Source organism: Oryctolagus cuniculus, chromosome 2, assembly GCF_964237555.1.
Source record: "Oryctolagus cuniculus chromosome 2, mOryCun1.1, whole genome shotgun sequence".
Taxonomy (NCBI): Eukaryota; Metazoa; Chordata; class Mammalia; order Lagomorpha; family Leporidae; genus Oryctolagus; species Oryctolagus cuniculus.
The window spans coordinates 182588755-182612982 of record NC_091433.1 but is presented as its reverse complement, the minus strand read 5'-3'; the positions used below and the strand labels follow the sequence as shown (position 1 = coordinate 182612982).

The window sequence follows — 24228 nt, the reverse complement described above, 5'->3', positions numbered from 1 at the left end:
AAGTAAAGTTCCTCATAATGCTACTATCCATAAGGAGCAGCCTGGGGTGATTTCCTCACAGCTGTGTCCTGTGACGACATAAGAGGGGGCTGCAGAAGATTCAGGAAGAAATGGAATTCAGAGAAAACACTCATCTCCCATGAGCTTTCGGAAGCCTGCTCCTGAGCACGGGTGTTTGTGTATGGATGGTGACCGCACTAGACACAGTTGTGCATCCTATGTTTACCATGTAAGTATCATGTACTTCTAAAAGCATTTAAAGTGAACGCCACTCCTTAAAAATGTTTATTATTTGAGTGACTTGTTATTAGCATTTCCTCGGTAACACTACAATTCTGGATGGTCTACAGCACAATGTTTTCTGCTTCATCAGACACACAGGACACTAACACACGACACACTAGTGGTTTCCCACACCCAGCATTCCGAGTCGTTTCAGCTTCTTTCCTGGAGGAGAGTGAGGGAAAATGCCACTACTGCAAGCTTAACTGCTCTAAATCACAACAGAGAAAAATGAATGATATTTCTAGTCAATCCTTGTCAACCAATTAACAGATACACACAACTGTCCAAATCCTACAGTTCAGAACTAAGTTTTCTCCTTAATTTTTATTTACTTATTTGAGAGGCACAAATACAGGGAGACACACAAACAGAGAGAGCCTCCATCCTCTGATTTATTCCCCCAAATATCTACAATGGCGGAAATATACCAGGGCCAGACACAAGAGCTGGGAACTCCCATATGGTGGTAGGAACCCAATTCCTTGAGCTACCACTGCTGCCTCCTAGGGGCTGCACTAGCAGGAGGCTGAGGTTAGGAGCTGGAGCCAGGTATCAAACTCGGATGCTCAGATATGGGACATGGCTGTCCTAATCAGATGCCTACCCCAAGAGCTATTAACTCTGTAATATTCAGCTTAGCAATTAGTATAGTAAACAAATAAAATGCAAATCCATTTAAAGTATTCAACAATTAATTTTAAAAAGCTTAAAAAGGATATTCAAAAGAAAGAGAACACTGATTTGGGGAGTTTTTCTAACATTAAATATTTTTTGTGACCCTAATAGAATTGAGCTACTTTTTCAAACACAAGCTTAGCAAATTTCAAATAATTTCAGATTATTCTGAAGCAAATCTCTGGCAATCTGTCACTTCATTTAAAAATATTTCAAATATTCAGTTAACTTTCAAAAGAAATGTTGTAGGTCCCAGTGCTATGGCATAGTAGACTAAGCTTCCACCTGAGGCGCCAGCATCCCATATGGGCACCAGTTTGTGTCCCGGCTGCTCCTCTTCCAATCCAGCTCTCTGCCAATGGCCCAGAAAAGCAGCAGCAGATGGCCCAACTCTTTGGGCCCCTGCACCTATGTAGGAGACCTGGAAGAAGCTTCTGACTCCTGGCTTCAGATTGGCCCAGCTCCAGCCATTGCTGCTATTTGGGGAATAAACCAATGGATGGAAGACCTTTCTCTCTGTCTGTAGCTCTACTTCTCAAATAAATAAATAAAAATCTTTAAAAAATTATAAAACTGAAGGGAATACAAGACTGTGATCATAGTAGTGTAGCGTGACTGATTTGCTCCCTCTACTTTCAAGTATTCTGGAATAATGATATAGCATTTTATAATTAAAAGTATTGTTCTGTGTCTAAAAAACTATAAAATTATAAAATAACTTTAAATTTTTCTTATTACAAAGGTTATTTGCAGGCTGTAACATTAAATTTTATAAAATAACCTATCAACTCCAAAAAACTACACTTTGAAATACCTACTGGAAGCAGCTTGTGGTTCTCTGGAAGTGAATTGGCAAGATTCTCTAATCCCTCATAGTCTTCTAACATATAATAACATTCAGCTAAGCGCTCCTGGTTCCTGCCTTGTACGTAATATTGTACAGCATTCAACCTATGCAAAGAGGAAAAGAAGAAAATTTAAAACGAATGAAAATCTCTTTTACCAAAAATGTTCCTTCATTAGAACTACCAGTAGTAGGATCACTCTACTCATCATATCAGTCACAGAAAACCTTTGAAGCATGTGTATATAGGGGAGAGGGAGAAATCCAAAGAGTGTGCAGTATATTCTAGTAACAGTCTTTGAATATCCTTAGGAATGCTTTAATCCGTAGTATTCTCAAACACTGACACAAATACTAAGAACATCGATCAAACTGAAAATTCAAGCACAAAAGATAATGATTTCCGGAAGTAAGCTAATTAAAAAATACACAGATATAGGATACATTTTTAACTTTGATCAGAAATAAATTATCTATCATCTTGGAATTGTACACCGTGGCTCAAACAGCAGAGAGCTGCACAGAGCCAAGTGCCAGTGTAAGGCTGCCAACTGCAAAGCCTGCAGTGCTTATCTCACAGTTTCAAGGATCTCTGACCCGCCACTGTGAATCTAGCGCTCCTTGAATTTTGGGATCTACAAGGACGGTCTTTATTTCCCAGAACTGCTTCCCAGCACTTAGGCAGCTACAATATAAGTGATGCATGAACACGCAAAGTGCTCCAGGTAAGTCACGTACCACTTCTGTCGATCAGCAAAGTAGTCTCCAATGGCGTTGTGGGCTTGCTCAAGGAGGCTGTCATCCGCATCACCAGACCCAGTTTTCAGGAGTTGGAGTACTCTAAACCAGTCTCCTAGTTTCAGCCGGAGACCAATAGCGAGATCTCTACAAATGATGGCATTCATTTATTCATCCATTTGACAAATATTTATCAAATGCCCTCTCTGTACTAGGTACAGTTCCAGGTACTGAGAATACACAGTAGTTACTAGACAGATGAAGTAACTCTAAATATTTTAGCTACTTAGCCTGACCAGGTAAGAGGTAATGGAGAGAGCTGATGTTATAGTTTGAATATGTGTCCCCTCCAAATTTTAATCCCCACTGCGGTAGTACTAAGAGGCGGGGCCTTTCAGGAAGTGATTAGGTCCAGCCTCATGGGCTGATAGATGCCATTACAAGATGTTTCATAGAATTGCCCCTCTGCTTTCTGCCACGTGCGAGTACAGTATTCAAAGTACCATCTTGGAAGCAGAGAACAGCCCTCGTCAGACACCAAACTTGCCTTGATCTTGTACTCCCCCGAACCCAGAACAGTAAGAAATAAATTTCTATTCTTAATATATTGCCCAGTCTCAGATATTTTGTTACAGCTACATGAACAGACTAGGTGCTGGAAAAGGGGGAAAAAAAATTTCTTCCCTTTTGTTTCCCTGGACTTCCAATTTATTTAGCAACATGATGATTTCAAGAACAATCAGTTCTTTTCAGTAATCTCTGAAGAAATGATCAGGTTTATTACAAAATCAAACACATAGCATAAACACGTGTTTGGTTTCATATTCATTTTCAAGGCTTAAGTTGTATTAGTAATCTCCTGAGGGATAAATAACAGTAAAGAAAATGAGGCATGTTTATAGCTGAAATGAGGTTCAGACGCATTTTATATAAACAAAAAACGGAATACAAACAATAAACTCAAGCCCAAAACTTCTTTTAGATTTTATGCCTCTTGACGACAGAAAATTAAATGGTCTAAATTGAGAAAGAGAACACAAATAATGAAATTGAACCACGGAATAAACGATAAAAAGCCCCCAGTGCTACAGCCCCATCATCTTTTTTTCCGCACCAGATCAAAGCATCTCCCAAAGTTAGTCATTAACAGACATAAACACAGAGAAGAAAACTTCCCCTACTAGAAAACACAAATGAATGAGGGGTGTGTGGACTCCAGGTTATAATCTCGCTTGAAAATAATTTTCTCAAAAGAAGTGATATATTTATTTTAGATTCTCCATTTACCATAAAAAAAAAAAAAAAAAAAAAAAACACACACAACTCTGAAGTACCAGGGCCGCCTGCAGTGTCCTAACTCACCTTCTGTCCATATCAAGGTACATGCGCTCAGCCTCCTCGAACCTGCCGAAGTAGGCGACGACTTCAGCCTGCTTCATGGACTCGGTCTGCAGGTTGCCCAGGCGCTTCACAAACTTAATGCCTTGGTAATCTTTGCAGCGCACAAAGGCCTGCTCTGCGGTGTACAAGTCTAGTTTCTGAAGAGCAGCCTCAGCTAGCAGGCGCCTTTTGTGGGAAAAAGAAACAGAAAGTCCCATTGCAAATCCCGGACGAACAAGTGTCGATTCAGAAATCAATCATTATACTGATTGTTTTTCGTGAAGCATGGTGGCAAGTGATTAACATATACAAACATTTTTCATATAATATTTTGCTTATATCAAGTACTTTCAAACCCAAAATGAATTCCTATATTTACAAAAAAAAAAAAAAAAAAGAGGAAGTTGTTCCCATCAAGGAGGCTTGAATGAGAAGACAGAGCTGAGATTTTAAAGCATACACCTGACACCTTGGCAGGGTTGTTTTGTTTTAAATACCAAAGTCGGGGGTGTGGATTGTCCTCTATGAACTGAGACGCATCTTCGATTCCAACCATCTCGATCAGTGCTCGGCTGTCTCGCAGGGACCGAATCTCGAAGTGAATTATATAATCCTTGTTTGGAAGGTCTGCATTCTAAAAGAGGAGACAAAAACAAAGGAACTGAAATAGTTGCCTTTAGAGTATGTGCTTCTTTTTACAATTAAGGAAAAAAAAAAAAAAACCTAAAAATTATCTCAAATTGGAACCACAACTGAGAAGAAATCCCTTTGTTTGAGTCTTCTGAGTTATCTGGAAATCATCCAAAAGTATGCACCACAGGAAAGCTGCTCCTGAGGCGATGAGGCTGCCAAGGGGAGAAAGGGACAGTGGTAGCGGGGATGCCTTCTAGCCTTGCACCCGTTTCCCTTGTCCCAGTTCTCTGCTCCTCCAAAGTGCTGCCTTGGCCCCGACAGTCACCATGTGCAGCAGCCTCCACTTCCTCCCTCCTAAATCTACCCTTTCCCTGCCAGAAGCAATAAAATCTGCTCCATGCAGTGTTAAGGCAGCAAACAAAGAGATAAAAGAAGAGGGGCCAGTTTTCTTCATAATTCAATTCCTGTCACAATTTAGCAGACTGGTTAAAAAAGTAAAACAGTGAAGGGTGTCTTGCAGAAAAGAGCTAGGTAATGCCAAAGACAGGAAACAAGCAGTTATAATCAATGCACTGAAATTCTGCACATTCCAAGTGACAAAAAAACGAAGCACACAAGACAACCAGAGTCCAATGCATGAAACAGGAATGGGTCAGAAGTTTCCTGAAAAGGAAAGCTGAGCTGCCAACACTCCCCACCCACCTCCACCAGTAAAGCACAAAAGCTAGAAACAGAAAAATCCTCGGGGAGCTCTCAAGTACAAAGGAGGAAGTAGTAAGAAAGGACATGAAGTTTAGATCCAGTCAGACCTGAGTTCAAATCCTAATTCTTTCTAATGTATGGCTATGTGACAACTCTTTCTAGAACCTTCCCTATCCCTCTCCCTCCCCACTCAAAAAGCTAGGAGCCACGTTTCCTGAATAAAAACCAAATCATGTCACCCTCCTGCTTTTCTCCGCACCTGCTCCAGGATAAAGTGCAAATCGTCGTATAGTGGGTAAAGCCACTGCCTGCAATGTTGGCGTCCCTTGTGGGCACGGTTTGAGTCCTGGCTGCTCCACTCCCAATCCAGCTCCCTGCTAATGGCCTGGGAAAGCAGTGCAAGATGGCCCAAGTCCTTGGGCCCCTGCACCCATGTGGGAGACCCGGAAGAAGCTCCTGTCTCCTCGCCTAGGCCCGGCCCAGCCCTGGCTGTTGCAGCCATTTGAGGAGTGAACCAGCAGATGGAAGACCTCTCTCTGTTTTTTCCCCTTCTCTTTCTCTCTCTGTAATTCTTTCAAATAAATACAAAATAAATCATTAAAAAAAAAAAAAGTCTCCATAGCTAGGCATCCTATGGACCCACTCCCAGGACCTCTAGCCTCAGTTCTGCCGGTGCCAACCAATCACACAAAATAGCCTAACGCCAGACAGCTTGAGGTCAAGTCATGTCTCTGTCCCTGGCAAACTGAGTGACCCTGGCAAACCAGCTTATCTCTTCAAGCCTCAAATTCCTCATCTTAAAAATCTAATCACACCGACTTCCTCAAGCTGTAAGGATCGAATGAGAGACTACACACCACTTGGTACGACATCCAGCTGTACTCTTCACATCACTCACGGCCTCAGAGCTGACTCAGCGCTTTCCCGTTCCAGAGCCATGAGCAGGCACACCCCTGACTGAATCACAGGTTCCCAACACCCTCTGCAGACTGTCTCCTCTAGTCAAGGCCCGGAATTGTGTCGTTCTGGCTCCCGGTATTTGCTGAATCAAGGAACAGATGAAGTTTGGGCAGACTGTTTTACCTACTAAGGGCTTCCGGGCTCCAAAAAGGTGCGTGTAGCATGTAGTATGATGAAAGAGAATATCTGAAGGTCTAAAATTCCTTAAAATTTACTTTCAGTTTCTTTAGTTGAATTTAACAATAAATTTAGGAAATTGTAACTTTATGATGCCATTTTTATAAAATTACTTCTGTCTGTCTAGTCCCTTAGTCTGTCCTTCTGCATGCAGCTTAGTGTATGGAGTGATGCGCTACCTCTCTCATGCTAATGATCAAAGGATCTGAGTTGGGAGCATCAACAAAGATGCCAGTGTTCCACGCTGGAGGGCCTGGGATCCACGTCCGGCGCTGGTTCCTGACTCCAGCTTCCTGCCACTGTAGACCTGGGAGGCAGCAGTGGCACATAATTGGGTTCCTGACACCCACACAGGAAACCTGGGTTGACTTCCTGGCTCCTGATTTCAGCCGGGCCCCGCCTCAGCCACTGCAAGCATTTATGAATCAGCAAATGGGAGCTCACTCTCTCAACCTGTCTCCTTCTCAAATAAACTAAAAGAGAGAGGTGTCTCGGTGGTAGGATTTAGGGTGATTTTTTAAAAATTTATTTTCAGCACTTTACTGCATTGCTTGAATTCTATATATTAACTAGTTACCACCTTCTTAATAGCCATGAAATCACTACTCATTTTTTACACTTGATCTCAGCCAACAAGCCAAGAAGTGATGCTAATCGTTTTTAAACATCTATTTAACAAACACTTCCTGAGAACCAACTATGAACCACGCCCTCGTCAGATGCTGGGGATTCAAGATTCTCTTTATAAAACCATTAGTACATAAAAACAGAAAGACACTCGGCCACCTTAGCTTGATTCCACTTATGTATCTCTTTGGTTTTTAAAAGAACATTGGCAAAATCACATCTTCTAAAAAGAGCTCTCAATGCTTAAATCTTTTGGGAAAGAGGACAAGACAAACAAAAAGACTTTTCTTCCTTCACATGTGAGGAAAATATTCTTTAAAGTTACTGTATACAAGTTTAACAGGCAATGAAACATGTCTATTAGTTTTACACATTTTATACTTTAAACTAGGACAGGATCTTTTACTGTACTCTTCACAGAAGTGCTATTCATATAGAGACATCTGAAAATTATATAATCTCATGTTGTAACAGACTCAGATTCCAGTTTTGATGTCTGATAGCTGGTAGCTTTTAGACCTCCCCTCTCCAAACCCCCCACCCCCTCCTGTCCCTGCCTCACTAGGGTCAAGTGGAGGAGAAAGCCCAGGTGCTCCCTCCTGTGGAGCCAGCTTCCCATAGCATAAGCTCCTCCCCATGGGACCCAAAGCACAGACAAGGCACAGGATCAGACTGGGGTGCCGTGAGCCCTGCGCCCACACACCTAGCTGCACATTACACTGCCTGCTCCACACAGGAATCCCAGTTGAGCTAGCAGTAGAAATAACAACCTTTTTGAAGACTTACCTTCAATATCTCATCCAAAAGAACAAGCTTAATTTCTAAATCCTCAAAGTTACAAATATATCCAGAGGTCTGAATGGGTTCCTTTAAAGGTAAGAACATGTGTTAATGTTGCATTATGCAAAATTTCCCCTCCTTTAGCAAATCATGATTTTAAATTTTATTATCAAAATTTTCAAACAAAAAGGCACAAGGAATGTCATTAGCACCCATATTCCAAAACCAAAATAATTATTAACAGTTTGTTAAACAGGCCTGATTTAAGCTATTGGCTGAAGTATTACAAAATAAATAAATTATAGACATCATGACATTTCAAACCCAAATACTTCAGTACTTATCTCTAAAAGAACAGAATGGTCTCTGATGCAGCCACATTACTATTATCACATCTTACAAATTAACAGTAATGCACCAACAGCACGTAACATTCAGTCCTCATTTTTCAAATTAATATAAAAGTGTTTACATATTACAATAATTCTAATTCAGTACTGAATTTAATTCTTAGTAAGATTGATAAACAGTGTCTTTGTGTCTAAGTACATCTACCAAAGAAATCCCATACCATGTTGCAAGTCTGTCCGCTGTGACATGAGCCAGTATGTAAATGCCTGAGTCTGCCACATGTCTGTCTTTTATCCCAGGGTTAGAGGCTTATAGAAACATAGTGTATGGGGTACATATTATACTTTACATCATGGGGTAAATGTAAAGTAGCTGCCCTAAATCCTTTCTGACACAGATACAAACACTACATAAACTAATGTAAGTTAACCTCTAAAATACTCACTACCTCCAAGAATACTAAGAAAAGGAGTAAGATACAACGCTGTCTGATCATGGAAATCACAGCAAAATGCAGTTTTTAAAAGCATGTGCAAATGTATGCAGATGATCCTCAACTTACAATGGGTGAACTTAAGATTTTCCAGCTTTACAAATGTTGCGAAAGCAGTAAGCATTCAGCAGAAATCACACTTCGAATTCGGAATTTTGAGCTTTTGCGAGGCTAGCGACTCGCGGTGCAGTCAGATCGTCTCTCATGACGCTGAGCAGCAACGGCAGCCACAGCTCCCAGGCTGCCCGGCCATCGCAGGGCGAAACCACTGACGGGCAGGCTCAGGCCCTGTGCCGCGGAGCCAGGCGGTTCAGCAGGCTGGCTGCACTAGAGCAGCGTCTGCTTAACCATATTCTCAACTGAGGCTGAGTTTGCTGGGACATGACCCCATTGGAAGTCCAGAAGCATCTGCATCACAGTGAAGTAGAAAGTAACAAAATCCAAATGAAATAACCAATCAGATTTATAACTCTCACAGTGCTTCACACACGGTAGAAACTACAAAAACTATAATAAAAGGAAGATAGCAAAATGATGAAAGTACAAAGGGAATCATTTAGCTTGGTTAGTATGCCTAAGACAAAGACTCTTTAGGCACAGTACATGGATTTATTGGGTTTTACAATGTATATTTTCTTTTATTTGACAGGTAGAGTTATAGACAGTGAGAGAGAGAAAGATCTTCCTCTCGTTGGTTCACTCCCCAAATGGCCACTATGGCTGGCGCTGCACCGATCCGAAGTGCTTCCTCCTGGTCTCCCATGCGGGTGCAGGGGCCCAAAGACTTGTGCCATCCTCCACTGCCCTTCCAGGCCACAGCAGAGAGCTGGACTGCAAAAGGAGCAACCGGGACTAGAACCGGCGCCCATATGGGATGCCAGTGCTGCAGGCAGAGGATTAACCAAGTGAACCACGGCGCCGACCCCTACAATGTATATTTTCTTTAAAAAAAATGCAGCTGATTAAAATAGTCAAATTATATGAGAAAATTTTATAAAATATCTTCATTACTGTAAAAATAATAAGAATTAAAATAGAATAAAATTGAATTCAAAAAGGAAGCATATATTATAAGGTATTTCTCTTGTATACATCAATTATTCAATACTCTCTGTAAAAACAAATATTTAAACATGTTTATCATCAGGAAAATTTATTGTTTTTGGCTAGATAATGCAGTAAAGTAAGATAGTGGAAAGATAAAGTCATAAAAGATGATCCATGGATAAAAATAATACCAAAAACAAAGAGAAAGGGAGGAAAAGTACAGAACTGAAAAGCTAGAGTTTCCAAAAATAGTCTATGATTATTGGCAATAAGTAAATGTGGACAAACATTTACAAAATTCAGATTTATTAAAATTCAACTTTTGCTTGAAATACCTCAAACTATTTTTGTTTTCAAAATTCACCAGCTAACCATCCATACTTCACCTGGATGTGAAGTTTTAGGACAGTGATCTACAAAGCAGTATGCAAAGTATTTCTTTTTACCAAAAAATTGCATGTCAAGCCTTCCTGATGTGAACTATATAAGAAACACTGGTGTCCTTGCTCAGCACACATGCACCACACAGCAGGCATCTGAAGTGCCTTACTTACCCACTTAATTTCAGCACACCATGACCTACTGAAGTGTGCAGTCTACGCCTAATTAAGTCTATGTAAGTACTATATTATCTAATTTTTAGCTGGCCCTCACAAACTGGACAAGTGACTTAAAATGCTTCTTGAAAGAATTTGTGAATGAGTTAAAGGTACCATGGATAACACAAGCACACGCACACAAAGACAGAGATGACTCCTCTCCTACTCCTTGAGTTAAGAGTCACATTACAATGACAGTCTAATCTATCCTCCCAATGGATTAAAAATATTCAACTCTCAACCTTCAAACAACAGCTTATCTCCTCCTGAGTAATAATTTAGGATTCTTGTCCCACAGTTCTGCAGATAAAGTAAATTCTGTTCTGACATGTATATTCTTACATGACCAGTAAGCAGGTCAAGAAATGATTAGCAAGTAACTAAGTAAGCAGTGATCACAGTGAGCCAGTCTCCTCACAAGCGAAAACGAACACAAAGAAGGGGCCAGTGCTGTGGTGTAGTGGGTTAGCTGCGGCCTGCAATGGCCACATCCCAGAGGAGCGCCAGTCCGAGTCGAGCCCTGGCTGCTGCGCTTCCGATCCAGTTGCCTGCTAATGCACTTGGGAATGCAGTGGAAGATGGCCCAAGTGCTTGAGCCCCTGCACCCATGTAGGAAACCAGTGTGACTCCTGGCTTCTGCCTGTCCCAAACCCAGCAATTTGGGAAGTAAAGCAGCAACATAAGATCTATCTCACTGTGTCTCCCTTTCTCTAACTGTGCCTTTCAAATAAATAAACCTTTAAAAAAAATGAGGGGACTAGCATTGTGGGCATAGCAGGTTAAGCCTGTGGGGAGCAACCCGGACTGGACTAAGTTACTGGAATTAAGACTTATTCTATGCATCTGCTCTCCCACAATATGGCGCTGGGAGAGGAGAAAACAGCTTCTACGCAGCTGCCTCCAGTTCAACCAATAAACAGCAGGACCTGCTCCTGATTGGAGGAGAGCAACGTACTCGGCGTGTGGGTAGCAGAGTTGGGATTGGTGGAAGAGGACTATAAAGGAGGAGAGAGACAACATGCACCAGGAACATCTAAGGGGAACATCTGAAGGAACACCTGTGCAGCCCCCGAGAGAGCCGGCCGGCGGTGTGCCGCTCCCCCGCGGAAGTGGGGAATGTGGCAGGGGGAATCGCCCTTCCACGGAGGTGGAAGGGTCGGTAGCCAACCCGGGAAGAACCAGCAGCAAACCCGGGGAGGGCCGAGCAGACGAAAGAACAGCGCAGGGTCCTGTGTCGTTCCTCCACGAAGACGGGGAGCGACATAATGGTGCCGTGACTCGGATATGAAGCCTAGGCAGGGCTTAGTGTCGTTCCTCCATGAAGAGGGGGAGCGACAAAGCCTCTGCTTCAACACCAGAATCCCATATGGGCACCAGTTCAAGACTCAGCTTCTCCACTTCCAATCCAGCTCTCTGCTAATGCACCTGGAAAAGCACTAGAAGACGGCCCAACTGCTTGGGTCCCTCCATCCACGTGGGAGACTCAGAAGCTCTGGGCTCCTGGCTTCAGCCTGGCCCAGCCCCAGCCATTGTAGCCATTTGAGGAATGAACCAGCAGATGGAAGATCACTCGCTCTCCTCCTCTCTCTCTAGTTCTACCTTTCAAATAAATTTTTAAAAAAAATTTTTAAATGATAACTGGAAACAAAATATGGTAGAGATAACAGTCCTGACGGCTGGTGCCGCGCTCACTAGGCTAATCCTCCACCTACAGCGCCAGCACACCGGGTTCTAGTCCCGGTCAGGGCGCCAGATTCTGTCCCGGTTGCCCTCTTCCAGGCCAGCTCTCTGCTTTGGCCAGGGAGTGCAGTGGAGGATGGCCCAAGTACTTGGGCCCTGCACCCCATGGGAGACCAGGAGAAGCACCTGGTTCCTGCCATCGGATCAGCGCGGTGCGCCGGCCGCAGCGGCCATTGGAGGGTGAACCAACGGCAAAGGAAGACCTTTCTCTCTGTCTCTCTCTCTCTCACTGTCCACTCTGCCTGTCAAAAAAAAAAAAAAAAAAAAAAGTTAGTCCTGCCAATACCGGTCAGCCCAGGAAGGCCAAGATAACGGTTCTCTCTCTCTCTCTCTCTCTCTCTTTCTCCCCCTCAACACTGTACAGTACTGCCCCGAGTCTTCTTAGAGCCAAAAGAATACGGCGGCAGGCAGCTCCCTTAGGACTCGGTGCTCCTGAACTAAAGTGCGTCCTCCAAGGGATGTCACCAGTCTTACATTAAAAAAAAAGAATTCTATAACTCAAGCAAAGTTAAAAGTTCCCATCTCAAAACAAAAGTGAGGAACAAAAACAAAACAGAGCAGCATGGCTTATAAAGAAATCCAGACAGTGGTGAGGTTGTAACAACTCCCTCTAGCTCTAAACCAGAGAGAAAATGAACGACATGCCAAGTCAGAAAACAAACTGAAATAAAATAATAAAGATTTCAAAAAATAGACCTGTTAAAACCACTTAAGAAAAACTTTCCACCAGGCAAAGACTGCACCTGGGCCATGTGTGCCACACACACGTTTGAGCAGCCAGTTAGAACACACGGTTTCTGAGTTGGACTGAGTAGGGCCAGGGATAGAAAAAGGCCCCCAGCATTCAAAAAGCATTCTGCTTCCTCACCCAAGGCTGCGCCGTGGTTACGTCAAATGTCCCTTGAGCCTTTGCAAGAATCCCATGCATTTGGGTCAAATGTGGCAGCACTGAACCACGCAGGAGTCTGAACCATGTCTCAGGGTCTTAGAATTACAAAGATCCCAAGACTCCTAAAAGATTTAACAGAGCTTTTGAGAGCAATTTACATCAGGTCATTTGCCAAACCAAAGATGCAGAATAAGGCACAAATGGGAAATGGGAAAACAATTTACAATATTAAAGGCACAAACAGCCTTCCACTAAATAAATAACTACAGAAGATCTTCAGCAGCTCAGGGGCACGAGCCCACACTTTCTTCCCAAGGTGGAAGCCATAGGTGCAAACAGAAACTATGACACGAAGCATTTTTTAACTCAGCTCTTATTATTTACATTATTAGAAATCAGCCCAGGTAGAGGAAGTTCCAAACTGAAATCACATTACCCATTCAAAAATGGTTTAAAAGATTTATCAGCTTAATGATGTTTTGATTAGGCTACCACTCAAATTATTACGTATCACCTAAACACAAGCAGTCACGGTTGGTCCAGAGAAGACTAAATGATAGGAGAATCCAGAGCATAAAAATTAATTGGTAGGAGCCCCTAACAGAAAATCAAAATACGGCCTTAAAAATGAGTGAGAAAGGAGTATCCGGACATGCAAGAGAGAGAAGATTGATCACAGCTCACACGTGCATATTCCTAAGACTATGTGGGTTGGAAAGGAACACAAATCCGTGAGTGACACAGTCAATATAAATATAAATAAGACAAAGCAAGCACAGAGTAAAATGGATAAACAGGCAGAAAAGGGTAGTTTGTTTTAAGAAACTGTGGTAAATACGACTACTGATTTTATTTTTAACTTTGACTAGGAAAATAAAAAGACTCTTTAGTAACCACAGATGCATCACCTATAAAGAACAGATAAAAACCTAGGAAGCTCCCTTGAGAAAAAGAGACTATTTCAAAGATGAGTATTACTTTTCTTCCACCTAAGGTCAAATATTTTTAAGGTCCACAGAAATGTTTCTATTTATTTTCACAAACTCGTGCAGCCTCTTACAGCAACCAGGGGAAACTCCCAGGATTCGATATGTGGCTCAGTTAACACTCTCGGGGTTGGATACTGGGACAGTTAACACCCATTTCTTATTGTTACCTCGGGATCCAAGTTTCTGAACACATACATTCTTGTCTTCTCCATCATTGCAAACAAATCAGGATTGTCCTTAGCCCATTTCATATCCCAGACATCTTTTCTCTCCAGTTTTAACAACTCGCCAATGACTTGCTGTCCTGTGCTGTCTGTTACTCGAGCGTCCAAGTCAAAGAAGGTCAGAACGCCTGAGATGTCGATGATAGCCAGACGACTAAGGAGAACGCGGTTGGAAATAAGGGAAAGGTAAATTACTCTCAGCTGTCACGGCTAATTATCTAGAACCACTCTTCTCAGAATCACTGTACCCAAAACCTGAAACACAGTAGACATGATTTCTAAATTTTTATACATTTGATCGATAACATAGGCTACTATCCATTTTGCTTTTTTTTTTTTTCCCCAATCTGAGACAGAGATAGACACACACAGTCAGAGACAGACAGAGCGAGCTCCCATCCACTGGTTCCCTCTCCAAATTCGCCTAACAGCAAGGGCTGGGCCAGGCCCTAGACCAGGAGCCAAGAACACAATCCAAGCCTCCAGCTGGGGGGCAGGCCTCAACTGCCTGAGCAGCACCACAGCCTCCCAAGTCTGCAGTGGCAAGAAGCTGGCACAGGGCGCTAAAGCAGCGAGTCAAGCCACAACGAAGACATCTTAACTGGGTCCCGTTACGCCAAACACACACTCCCCATGTGGCTTGCTTGTGAGGAGAATTATCCAGAGATTAAAACAACTGATAGAAAATAAAATATAATCTCAATACTTTTAAGCTTTAGGAGTGAAAAATATACTAGAGTTCCCATATGCCCAGTTAGAAAACAACATTTAGACTAAAAACTATATAGTAAAACCACACTGAATTTTAACACAAGTTACTAACAAGCTCATCTTTGTTCATATTACACCATTTCAGCTGCTAAGGTCTGTCTGCAATTGCATGAGGAGAGTTTGCGGGCTTACCTAGAGTTGCAATTCAAGGATAACTGGTAGGCTCGACAATTAAGGGAGTATTTTTGAATCAAACCAACGTTAGGAAGACTGTATCTCTGAATGGTGCCAGATTCACGACCCTGTGGAAATGACTTTTGATGACTAAGGCATACTCACTATAACAATAGTAAACTACAGCTACAGTTCTCTTTATATGGCCATACATTTGTTTAAAAACTCAACCATTTTTAAATTTTTAAACATTTGCTTAAAAACTAAACAAATCCCCAACTCGGATACTAAATTATATTATTAAGTATACATTTACCTCCTAATTTAATTAAAACCTTTTAAAAGTGGCTGAACTTAACATTCAAGAAAGAAAGAAACCTAGCTCTTTGATTAGGTAACATACAAATTTATACATCATAAGGAAAAAATACCTGAAGCTATTTACAGTTGTCCAGGTTAATACTCAGGGCATATGAAAAGCTATCACATAAAGCACTTGTTGAATTAAATTTCATATATAAAAAAAACAATAGAAGATCATAATACAAAACAGCTATTACAGAAAGTCTAGGTTTTTACCCTATAACCATCCAGCTGACACCAGTCTGTGACGAGAGAAAGGACGACCTAACAGCAGGGATGAGTATTAGTTTAAACATGCTTTCGTGAAAAATAAGAATGTAAGTGCACTCTCTGCAACCCTGGGCAAACCTTACGGGTGACAGATTCAGAGTAAGTACAACTGACAGCGCTGGGCTGTGGCTTTCAAATCCTGCGACTGGCCCTGCTGCACACAGCCTACCCTTACCTTTCCTGTCTTTACCCAGAGCAGCACGGCTCCTGCAGCAGGACTCTCAAGAGGGGCCAGCCAGAAAGGACGAATACTACACTCTTCAGATATTTTTCCCCATAACATTAGTGGTAAAAGAACATAACTGCAACTGGAAATACGCACTGTTTATATAAGTCAAATTCAATAAATCTACCAGTAGTACTGAACTAAAGTAAACATTTACTTCTACAATTAATATTTTCATATGCCAGAACTCTAGAACTGACACTATACACCATTGATTCTATTTGAAAACTTCAGCAGAAATTTACCAGGGACTGCTCTATCTCACAGGCTGGCAAACACACAGCTCCTCACTCTGAGTCTTGAGAAAGTAGCTGAGCCAAAGCCCTTCCTTCAGTGGATCAGGCTACGTGGAGGAGGAAACTTTCTAAGCCTTTCAACCACCACGAGTGCACTTCATCTTCTCAGCCTGCACCCTCCTACTACTTTCATAAATAACTATTTTTTTCAAATGATTAATAATTTGAAACTTTTTTCTTATATTGGACTTAGTAAAATCTGGGGTGCCCACAAGATGATGTTCAAATCCAAAACTCATTTTTACCCTATTTTTGTAGTTTAAACAATCATTATTCAAAAAAGAAACTTTTTACAACTTACCACAATCAATGTCCTATCAAATGCGGTTATGGCACAAATTGGATCCCTTGTGCCCTAAAATAAATTAATCAATCATTATTATTATTTAACAACACTGTATTGAATAACTAATCTAGGACTAAGGAATATGCAATTTGCCAAGAATGTCAATAATATATTTATTAACTTAATAAACACTTATTTATTGAGCACCTACTACAGACACCTACCTAAGCATTAGAGATCCTCGACGAAATCTCTACCTTAAGCATTACAGAAGTCTACAGGAGAAGATGTTTCAGACAGCATGATGAGAGAAGAGGTACACAGGGGCAGTGAGAGCATCTAACACTGAGACAGGCAGACACCTGAGCTCACTCCTAAAACAGGAACCAAACGCAGGGGACCCAGCAGGTGCCAGGACGAAGAAGGGTGAAATGGCAGGCAGGGCAATGGGCTGCACCGCCAGGCCGTTCGTTACACTCCACGTCGATCTTGAATGGTTTTATATTGTCTGGTCCATCAATAAAGCATTCTCAAAGTGGCAAAACTAAAGAGATGGAGACTATAGTGACTGCCAAGGGACAGGGAAAGGGTTGGGGGTGAGGGAGACACTGCAGAAGAAGCACGGGGGAGCTCCTTCATGGCAACAAAACCACAGAAAACTGCAGCACCTGTAAGTCTGCGATAAGAAGTCAAGTCAGTGTGGAGCGGACGGTGCTGCAGCACTGTCAACTTCTGGTTTTGATATTATCCTACAGTTATATGTCATCATTTCAGGAGGAAAAGTTAAAGAACTACTTTTGCCACTGCCTGTGAGCCTGTAATTATTTCAAAATACAAGCATTTAAAATTTTTTTTTCCAAAAAAGCATGGCACATTCCAGAAATTCCAAGTTGGTTGGTTAGCCCAACTGATATCTGAGGAATGTGCTGGGAAGAGAAGTGGGCCAGGGAGGGGGAGCAGCTGTGGCATCTATTACTCTGAAAAATACAGGGACTTGCTGAAGGCCTGCAATTGAGAAAGAGCGAACAGGCCAGCAGTACAATAAACAGATCGGCATGGTGGGGAAGACTGAGCGTAGAGAGACAATTCTGTGCAGTTCAGTATGGCTGACACTTGCCATGTGTTACCATTTAAATGAAAATTTCAATTAATTAAAGTGAAATAAAACTCAAAATTCACTTTTGTCAGTCAAACTAGCCATCCTGTAAGAGTTCAACAGTGACATATGACTAGTGGCTATTGCATTAGACAACAAAGACATGGGCTATTTCCATCCTCACAGAAGGTTCTATTGATGGTGCCAGATAGAAAGTTACTGCAGTTACCTAGGAAGGAACTAACAACACACTGAACATATTTACATAAAGGTAAACTATTTTTTTTAAGTATTTTTTTTGACAGGTAGAGTTATAGATAGTGAGAGAGAGACAGAGAGAAAGGTCTTCCTTCCATTGGTTCACTCCCCTAATGGCTGCCACAGCCGGCACTGCGCTGATCTGAAGCCAGGAGCCAGGTGCTTCCTCCTGGTCTCCCATGCGGGTGCAGGGACCCAAGCACTTGGGCCATCCTCCGCTACCTTCCCAGGCCACAGCAGAGAGCTGGACTGGAAGAGGAGCAACCAGGACTAGTACCCGGCGCCCCAAACGGGACTAGAACCAAGGGTGCTGGCACCGCAGGTGGAGGATTAGCCAAGTGAGCCACGGCGCCGGCCCATAAAGGTAAACTATTAAAATATCTGCAGTCATTAATACTGCATGAGGTTTATAAATAAAGGCAGATCAGTCTATGGTCAAGTGATGGATAAAAAGCAATCAATAAATCAATGCTAGGAGGGGGATGGACCAAAAGAGGAAGAGGAATTATGTTCCTCAATATTTTTAAATAATATGGTTTCTAAGTAGTATCATATTAGCTACTGATCACCATCTATCATCTTCAAAGTTATTAAGATCTAGAAAAAGTTTTCCAAAATAAAAAAAATTTTTAAGACTTGCTAATATAATATCCCATTCACTAGAAACAAATTTAAAATTAAAACAAAATTAAAATATTTCCAAATCTCCAGATATTAACATTTTCTGGCTAAATTAAAATCACCTACTTGAATGGCTTTACTATAATCAAGCACCCCATCCACGGATCCAGAAGGAGTATCATCAACATGATAAATTCTGCAAAAAAAAAAAATCAACATTTCAAAGAAAGCTTAAGTTACATTATTTCATTATTTCTAGAACAATTAAAGGATTGGTAACATCAATGATACTGTTATACAAATATCCTGATTATTTTTAAAAGCTCCTGACACAGCTGAATCTCATAAAGGTAGAAACTACCTACCAGGCGTTTGCTAGTTATGCAAGTTAAATGTTCCTAACAGTTGTGCCAAAATGACTTTGAGCATTACGTCATATATTCCCAATGAATTTCATTACGCCCAAGAGATGCTCTGCCTTACTGTCCAGATAAATGTCAGGAATAATTCTTAATACATGAACTTTCTTTGTTGTTTCTCCATAATTTCCCTTCGATCAATGCGTATAATAAAAGTAAAACTCATAAATGGATTTGGGGATCACTAATTAATAGAACGTTTGTCCTGAAGCCAAGAAACCTTCCTAGCCTCTCTTTCCAATGAAGATGCCCCACTTTTGTATGGCCACCCAAATGAATGGAAGTGAGTGGGCAAGATAGCACAGAGTGGTTCTGAGAAAGTATTAAACTTCTCTGAGTCTCACTCGCTCCCTCTCTAAAATATAGATAAATTTTCCCTTTGCAGCATTTCTGAGAGGCATAAGTAAAATGATTTTTGTAAAGAACATCAGTATAGAGCCTGACCTGTAAAAGGGGCTTGAGAAATTATGGGTGGGGCTGGTGTTGTGGGATAGTGGGTAAAGCTGTGCTTTATGGGCACCAGCTGGAGTCCTGGATGCTCCAATCATGCTCTCTAATGAGCCTGAGGAAGCAGTGAAGGATGGTCTATTTGCATGGGTCCCTGCCACCATGTGGCAGACCCAGAAGCAGATCCTGGCTCCTGGCTTCATACTGGCCCAGCTCTGGCCATTGCAGCCATTTAGGGAGTGAACCAGGGGATGGAAGATCTCTCTGTCTGCTCCTCCCTCTGTGTGTAACTCTGCCATTCAAATAAATAAATTTTGGGGGCCGGTGCCATGGCTCACTTGGTTAATCCACCGCCTGCAGCACGGGCATCCCATATGGACACTGGGTTCTAATCCCAGTTGCTCCTCTTCCAGTCCAGCTCTCTGCTGTGGCCCAGGAAGGCAGTGGAGGATGGCCTAAGTGTTTGGGCGCCTGCACCCGTGTGGGAGACCAGGAGGAAGCACCTGGCTCCTGGCTTCAGATCGGCTTAGCACCAGCCGTGGCAGCCATATGGGGGGTGAACCAACAGAAGGAAGACCTTTCTCTTTGTCTCTCTCTCTCACTGTCTAACTCTATCTGTCAAATAAAAAAAATAAGTAAATAAAAAATTTAAAAAAACAAATTTTTTAAAAATTATGGCTGTAATATAATTACAGAAAAATCATGCCATTTTCTGTTCTTTAAATACCATTACATTTATCACTGATAATTTGAAATCACAATTATATTTTCATCAATAAAAGATCAGATTTGGGCTGGTGCTGTGGCACAGCAGGTAAAGCCGCTGACTGCCCTGCCAGCATCCCATATGGGCACCAGTTCCAACTCCCAGCTAATGCACCTGGGAAAGTAGCAGAGGATAGCTCAAGTCCTTGGGCCCCTGCACCCACGTAGGAGAAGCTCCTGCCTCCTGGCTTCAGGGTTCAGCGCCAGTCATTGTGATTCATTTGGGGAGTGAAACAGGGGATGGAAGACGTTCATCTGTCTTTCCCCCTCTCTCTGTAACACTTTCAAATAAATAAAATAAATCTTTTTAAAAATGAGATATTTTAAATAAGTTTAATAGGATATATTAAGACAGAAACATGTACTGATTTAGAGGTATAGTATGTTTCTGCACTTTAATACATTTCTGTTAAGTCTTTGTAGTCCTACTTAATTATCACCAAAGTCAGTTTTATCACAAAATGAAAGACAAAGTCCCTAGCATAAAAGGACTCTCCAGAGATGATTTAGTCCAGCTCCTGTCTTAAAACAAGAAAGGCCAGTCTGAGTAAAGTGGATCAGAGTCAAAGAACCTGGCTTTCTGTCCCATCTCTACTCACCGGCTCATGACCTTCGGCAAAAACTAAAGCTCCCGTGCCTCGGTTTCCTCTCCGTAAAGAGGAACAGCAAGAGTACTGACAAGGCCTCCTCCAGTGTCCAGCACCTGATCAACGTGGGCTGGAATCACCACCACCAACCACATTTTACAGAATAGAAAACTCAGGTCCAGGGGGAATCCCCCCCGCCCAAAGTTCTTAGAACTACAGAGCATATTCCAGAAAGAAGGGTCTCTAAACAGTTCGCGTATCATGAAAAAACTATGTACAGATTTCCAATTACCTTACACTAAAATAACCATATTTAATTTCACTGCCCCATTAACTTTTTGAAGTATCCTCATATATGCTGCCTTCTTGACTTTAAAAAAGTCAGACTCTCTTTAGCTGGGCTAGAGGAGGACGGGAGCTGTGGAGGGGCTCTGTCTCTGCCCAGCTCTGTCCAAAGCCCAGCTTCCCCCAGAGACTGCAGGTCTCTGCTCATTACTGCTCCCTCAGAAAATCTACCAGCTTGAGGACCTGCACACGTTGTCCTCAAAGATGCCAGTCTTTCCAGAAGACAAGGGACAATTTCCACTGGTCTTCGAGAACAGATGCAGTATTTTTCAACTGCGTTTTCCTGCTTCCAAGTGAATTCATATACCCAGAATACTTTCCCTAGAGACATTATTCTATCTGAGTACGTGAGTGAGGCGGGAGGGGAGGGAGGGGAAGGGAAGGGAAGTCTGCATTGAGATCTGAAGTAGGAGGGAAGGCATTCAGCACAGGGGTTAAGATGCCACTTGGGGTGCCCACATCCCATACGGAAGTGCCTGGGTTTGAGTCCCAGCTCCACTCCCAACTCCAACTTCCTGCAAATGTGCACCCTAAGAGGCAGCAGGTAATGCTCAAGTGATTGAGTCCTTGCCACCCACGTGGGAGGCTCACATCGAGTTCCCTGCTCCTGGTTTGTATCTCTCCAGTCCCAGGTGCTGTGGGCATTTGAGGAATGAACCAGCGGATAGGAGAGATCTTCCCCCCACCTCCCCCTTCCTATTTCCTCTTCCTTCCTTTCCCTCTCCTTCTCCATCAAACCAGAGTATCCCTAACACAGATACTACAGTAGGCCCCCTTTATCCACAAGGAATATGTTCCAAGATGTCCCACACACTACCAAATTCTATATATATATACTATGTTTTTTCCTATACTTACATATCTATGGTAAAGTGTAGTTTATAAATAGGCTCAGTAAGAGAGTACCAATAACCAACAATAAAATAATTATAATAGTATACTGTAATAAAAGTCATTTATTATCTCTGGAATTTTCCATTTAATATTTTCAGATTACAGTTGACAGCAGATAACCGAAACTGTAGAAAGAGGAACTGCAGATAAGGGGAGACTCCTGAATAACTTAAAAATGCAGTAGGCCGGCGCCGCAGCTCACTAGGCTAACCCTCCGCCTAGCGGCGCCGGCACACCGGGTTCTAGTCCCGGTCGGGGCGCCGGATTCTGTCCCAGTTGCCCCTCTTCCAGGCCAGCCCTCTGCTGTGGCCAGGGAGTGCAGTGGAGGATGGCCCAGGTGCTTGGGCTCTGCACCCCATGGGAGACCAGGAAAAGCACCTGGCTCCTGGCTCCTGCCATTGGATCAGCGCGGTGCGCCGGCCGCGGCGGCCATTGGAGGGTGAACCAACGGCAAAGGAAGACCTTTCTCTCTGTCTCTCTCTCTCACTGTCCACTCTGCCTGTCAAAAAAAAAAAAAAAAAAAATGCAGTAGACGCATCTTCACCTCAGACCTACCAGAGGTGCCCCTGCACTGGCTGCTAGGACCTCACCACTAGGTAGAGCCCTCCTTCCTCCCACACGCCAGTCATTCCAACTCCAGCTTCCCTGGAATCCAGGATGATAAAAGGAGCCAAGTCCCCAGCTCACCCCACCTAACGACCTCACCACCGCTGTGTTGCATGACCTGCCTCTCTCTCACTGCAATCGCCCACCCTCCTGGAAAGGCTGCAGCGCGAACCCGGAGAAACGAAGCTTTAGGATGACACGTGAACTGTGGCCACACAACCCCATTTCAGTGCAGCGTAACGACCCTAAAACGGTGGGACCATGTCCTTATAAAACAGATTTCTAGCCTGTATTACTGAAAGCTTTAATTACACCATGATACCGCTCTTTTATTTTGGTTAACTTAAACAGATCAATTTGAAACATAGTCAAATTTAATTGAAAAATATTTTTACTAATCAAAGTCAATTTACATTTCTTAAGCATGAAAATTTACAGTCACCTATGTCTAATGTGAATGTGATGTGAATGAGTTTATAAAGATAGAAATAGAAAGATATACCTTTCTCTTCCTTCTTTTCGAGACCGTGTGATTTGATTCATCTCCAATGCTGTGAGCTTCTTTGCCACACGATACTGCCAGGTATAAAATGCTTCTTTCGAAGCTGCTATCACATGGGTTTTTGTCATTGTAACAAATAATGGTACTAATAAAAAAGAACATTAAGACAATTAAGTTATAGTTACACAACAACACAGAATGTTTGTACTACAAAGGACTTCAGACAAATGTATCCAACTCCTAATTTTATGGACAATATATCCACCCACAGTCTCAAAATATCCACACGGTCTCTCAAATCAGAAAATAATCAAAACTCACACATTTTGTGTACAACCACACAAAAATATTAACTCAACATAAAATCAAAGACCTAAATCCTCAAAGTAAAATCACGTAGTAAAACTCTTTAAAAAAAAATACTTGGGAGTAAATCTTCATAACCTTGGCTTAAGCAGTGGTTGGTTTTTTAGATATGACATCAAAAGCACAAAAGTCAAAAGAAAAAGTAGATAAACTGGACATCATCAAAATTAAAAACATGCATACTTCAAAGAATACCATCAAGAAAATGAATAGAGAACCCTGTAATGGGAGAAAATATCTGCAAACCACATATCTGCATCTATCATACGTAAAGAACCCTTAAAAACTGGGCAAAGGATCCGATTAGACATTTCCCCAAAGAAAATACAAAAATCGCAATTAAGCAAATGACAAGATGCTCAACAGCACTAACCATTAGGGAAATGCAAATCAAAACCACCATGAGATACCATTTCACATCCACTAGGATGGATAGAATCAAAAGGTCAGACAATAACAAGTGTTCACAAGGATGTGGAGCAATGTCAGGAACCTCAAATAGCACATCCACTGTGAAAATCAGTTTGGCAATGCCTCCAAATGTTAAATATGGAATTAACATATGCTTAATTAACTCCAATAAGTTCACTCCTAGGTAAATACCCAAGAGAAATTAAAATATATATCTTCACAAAATATCATATGCAAATGCTCATTTATAATAGCCAAAAGGTAGAAATGGCCCAAATGTCCATTAACTAAGGAACAACTGAATAAAACCCCACCCCTCCTTCCTATCTCTACCACCAAGTACTACTCCCAGCCCCCTTCCTAATTCAGAAATGTATTCTCAACAAATCATTCTTGTCATCTGTTACATTTCTTAAAGAATATTTAATTCAGCTCCTATTGTACATCCATTT

The 24228-nt window shown here is 42.0% G+C and overlaps 1 protein-coding gene across 5 annotated transcripts in view; it reads right to left on the bottom strand.

The window, feature by feature from the left end:
- The window catches only part of WDR35 (WD repeat domain 35), a 71512-nt gene that overhangs the window by 12353 nt on the left and 34931 nt on the right, over positions 1-24228 (bottom strand). For all 5 annotated transcript variants that reach the window (XR_011386779.1, XR_011386780.1, XR_011386781.1 and 2 more), the window contains 10 exons: positions 23000-23144; positions 18561-18630; positions 16475-16528; positions 15037-15146; positions 14077-14287; positions 7808-7888; positions 4420-4556; positions 3905-4108; positions 2543-2689; positions 1779-1911 (listed from right to left, as the gene is read on the bottom strand). Coding sequence is in view for 2 of the 5 variants with exons in the window: in XM_008254766.4 (XP_008252988.2) it covers positions 1779-1911; positions 2543-2689; positions 3905-4108; positions 4420-4556; positions 7808-7888; positions 14077-14287; positions 15037-15146; positions 16475-16528; positions 18561-18630; positions 23000-23144 (1292 nt within the window). In the remaining 3 variants the exon portion in view is untranslated. The remainder of the gene's footprint in view (positions 1-1778; positions 1912-2542; positions 2690-3904; positions 4109-4419; positions 4557-7807; positions 7889-14076; positions 14288-15036; positions 15147-16474; positions 16529-18560; positions 18631-22999; positions 23145-24228) is intronic.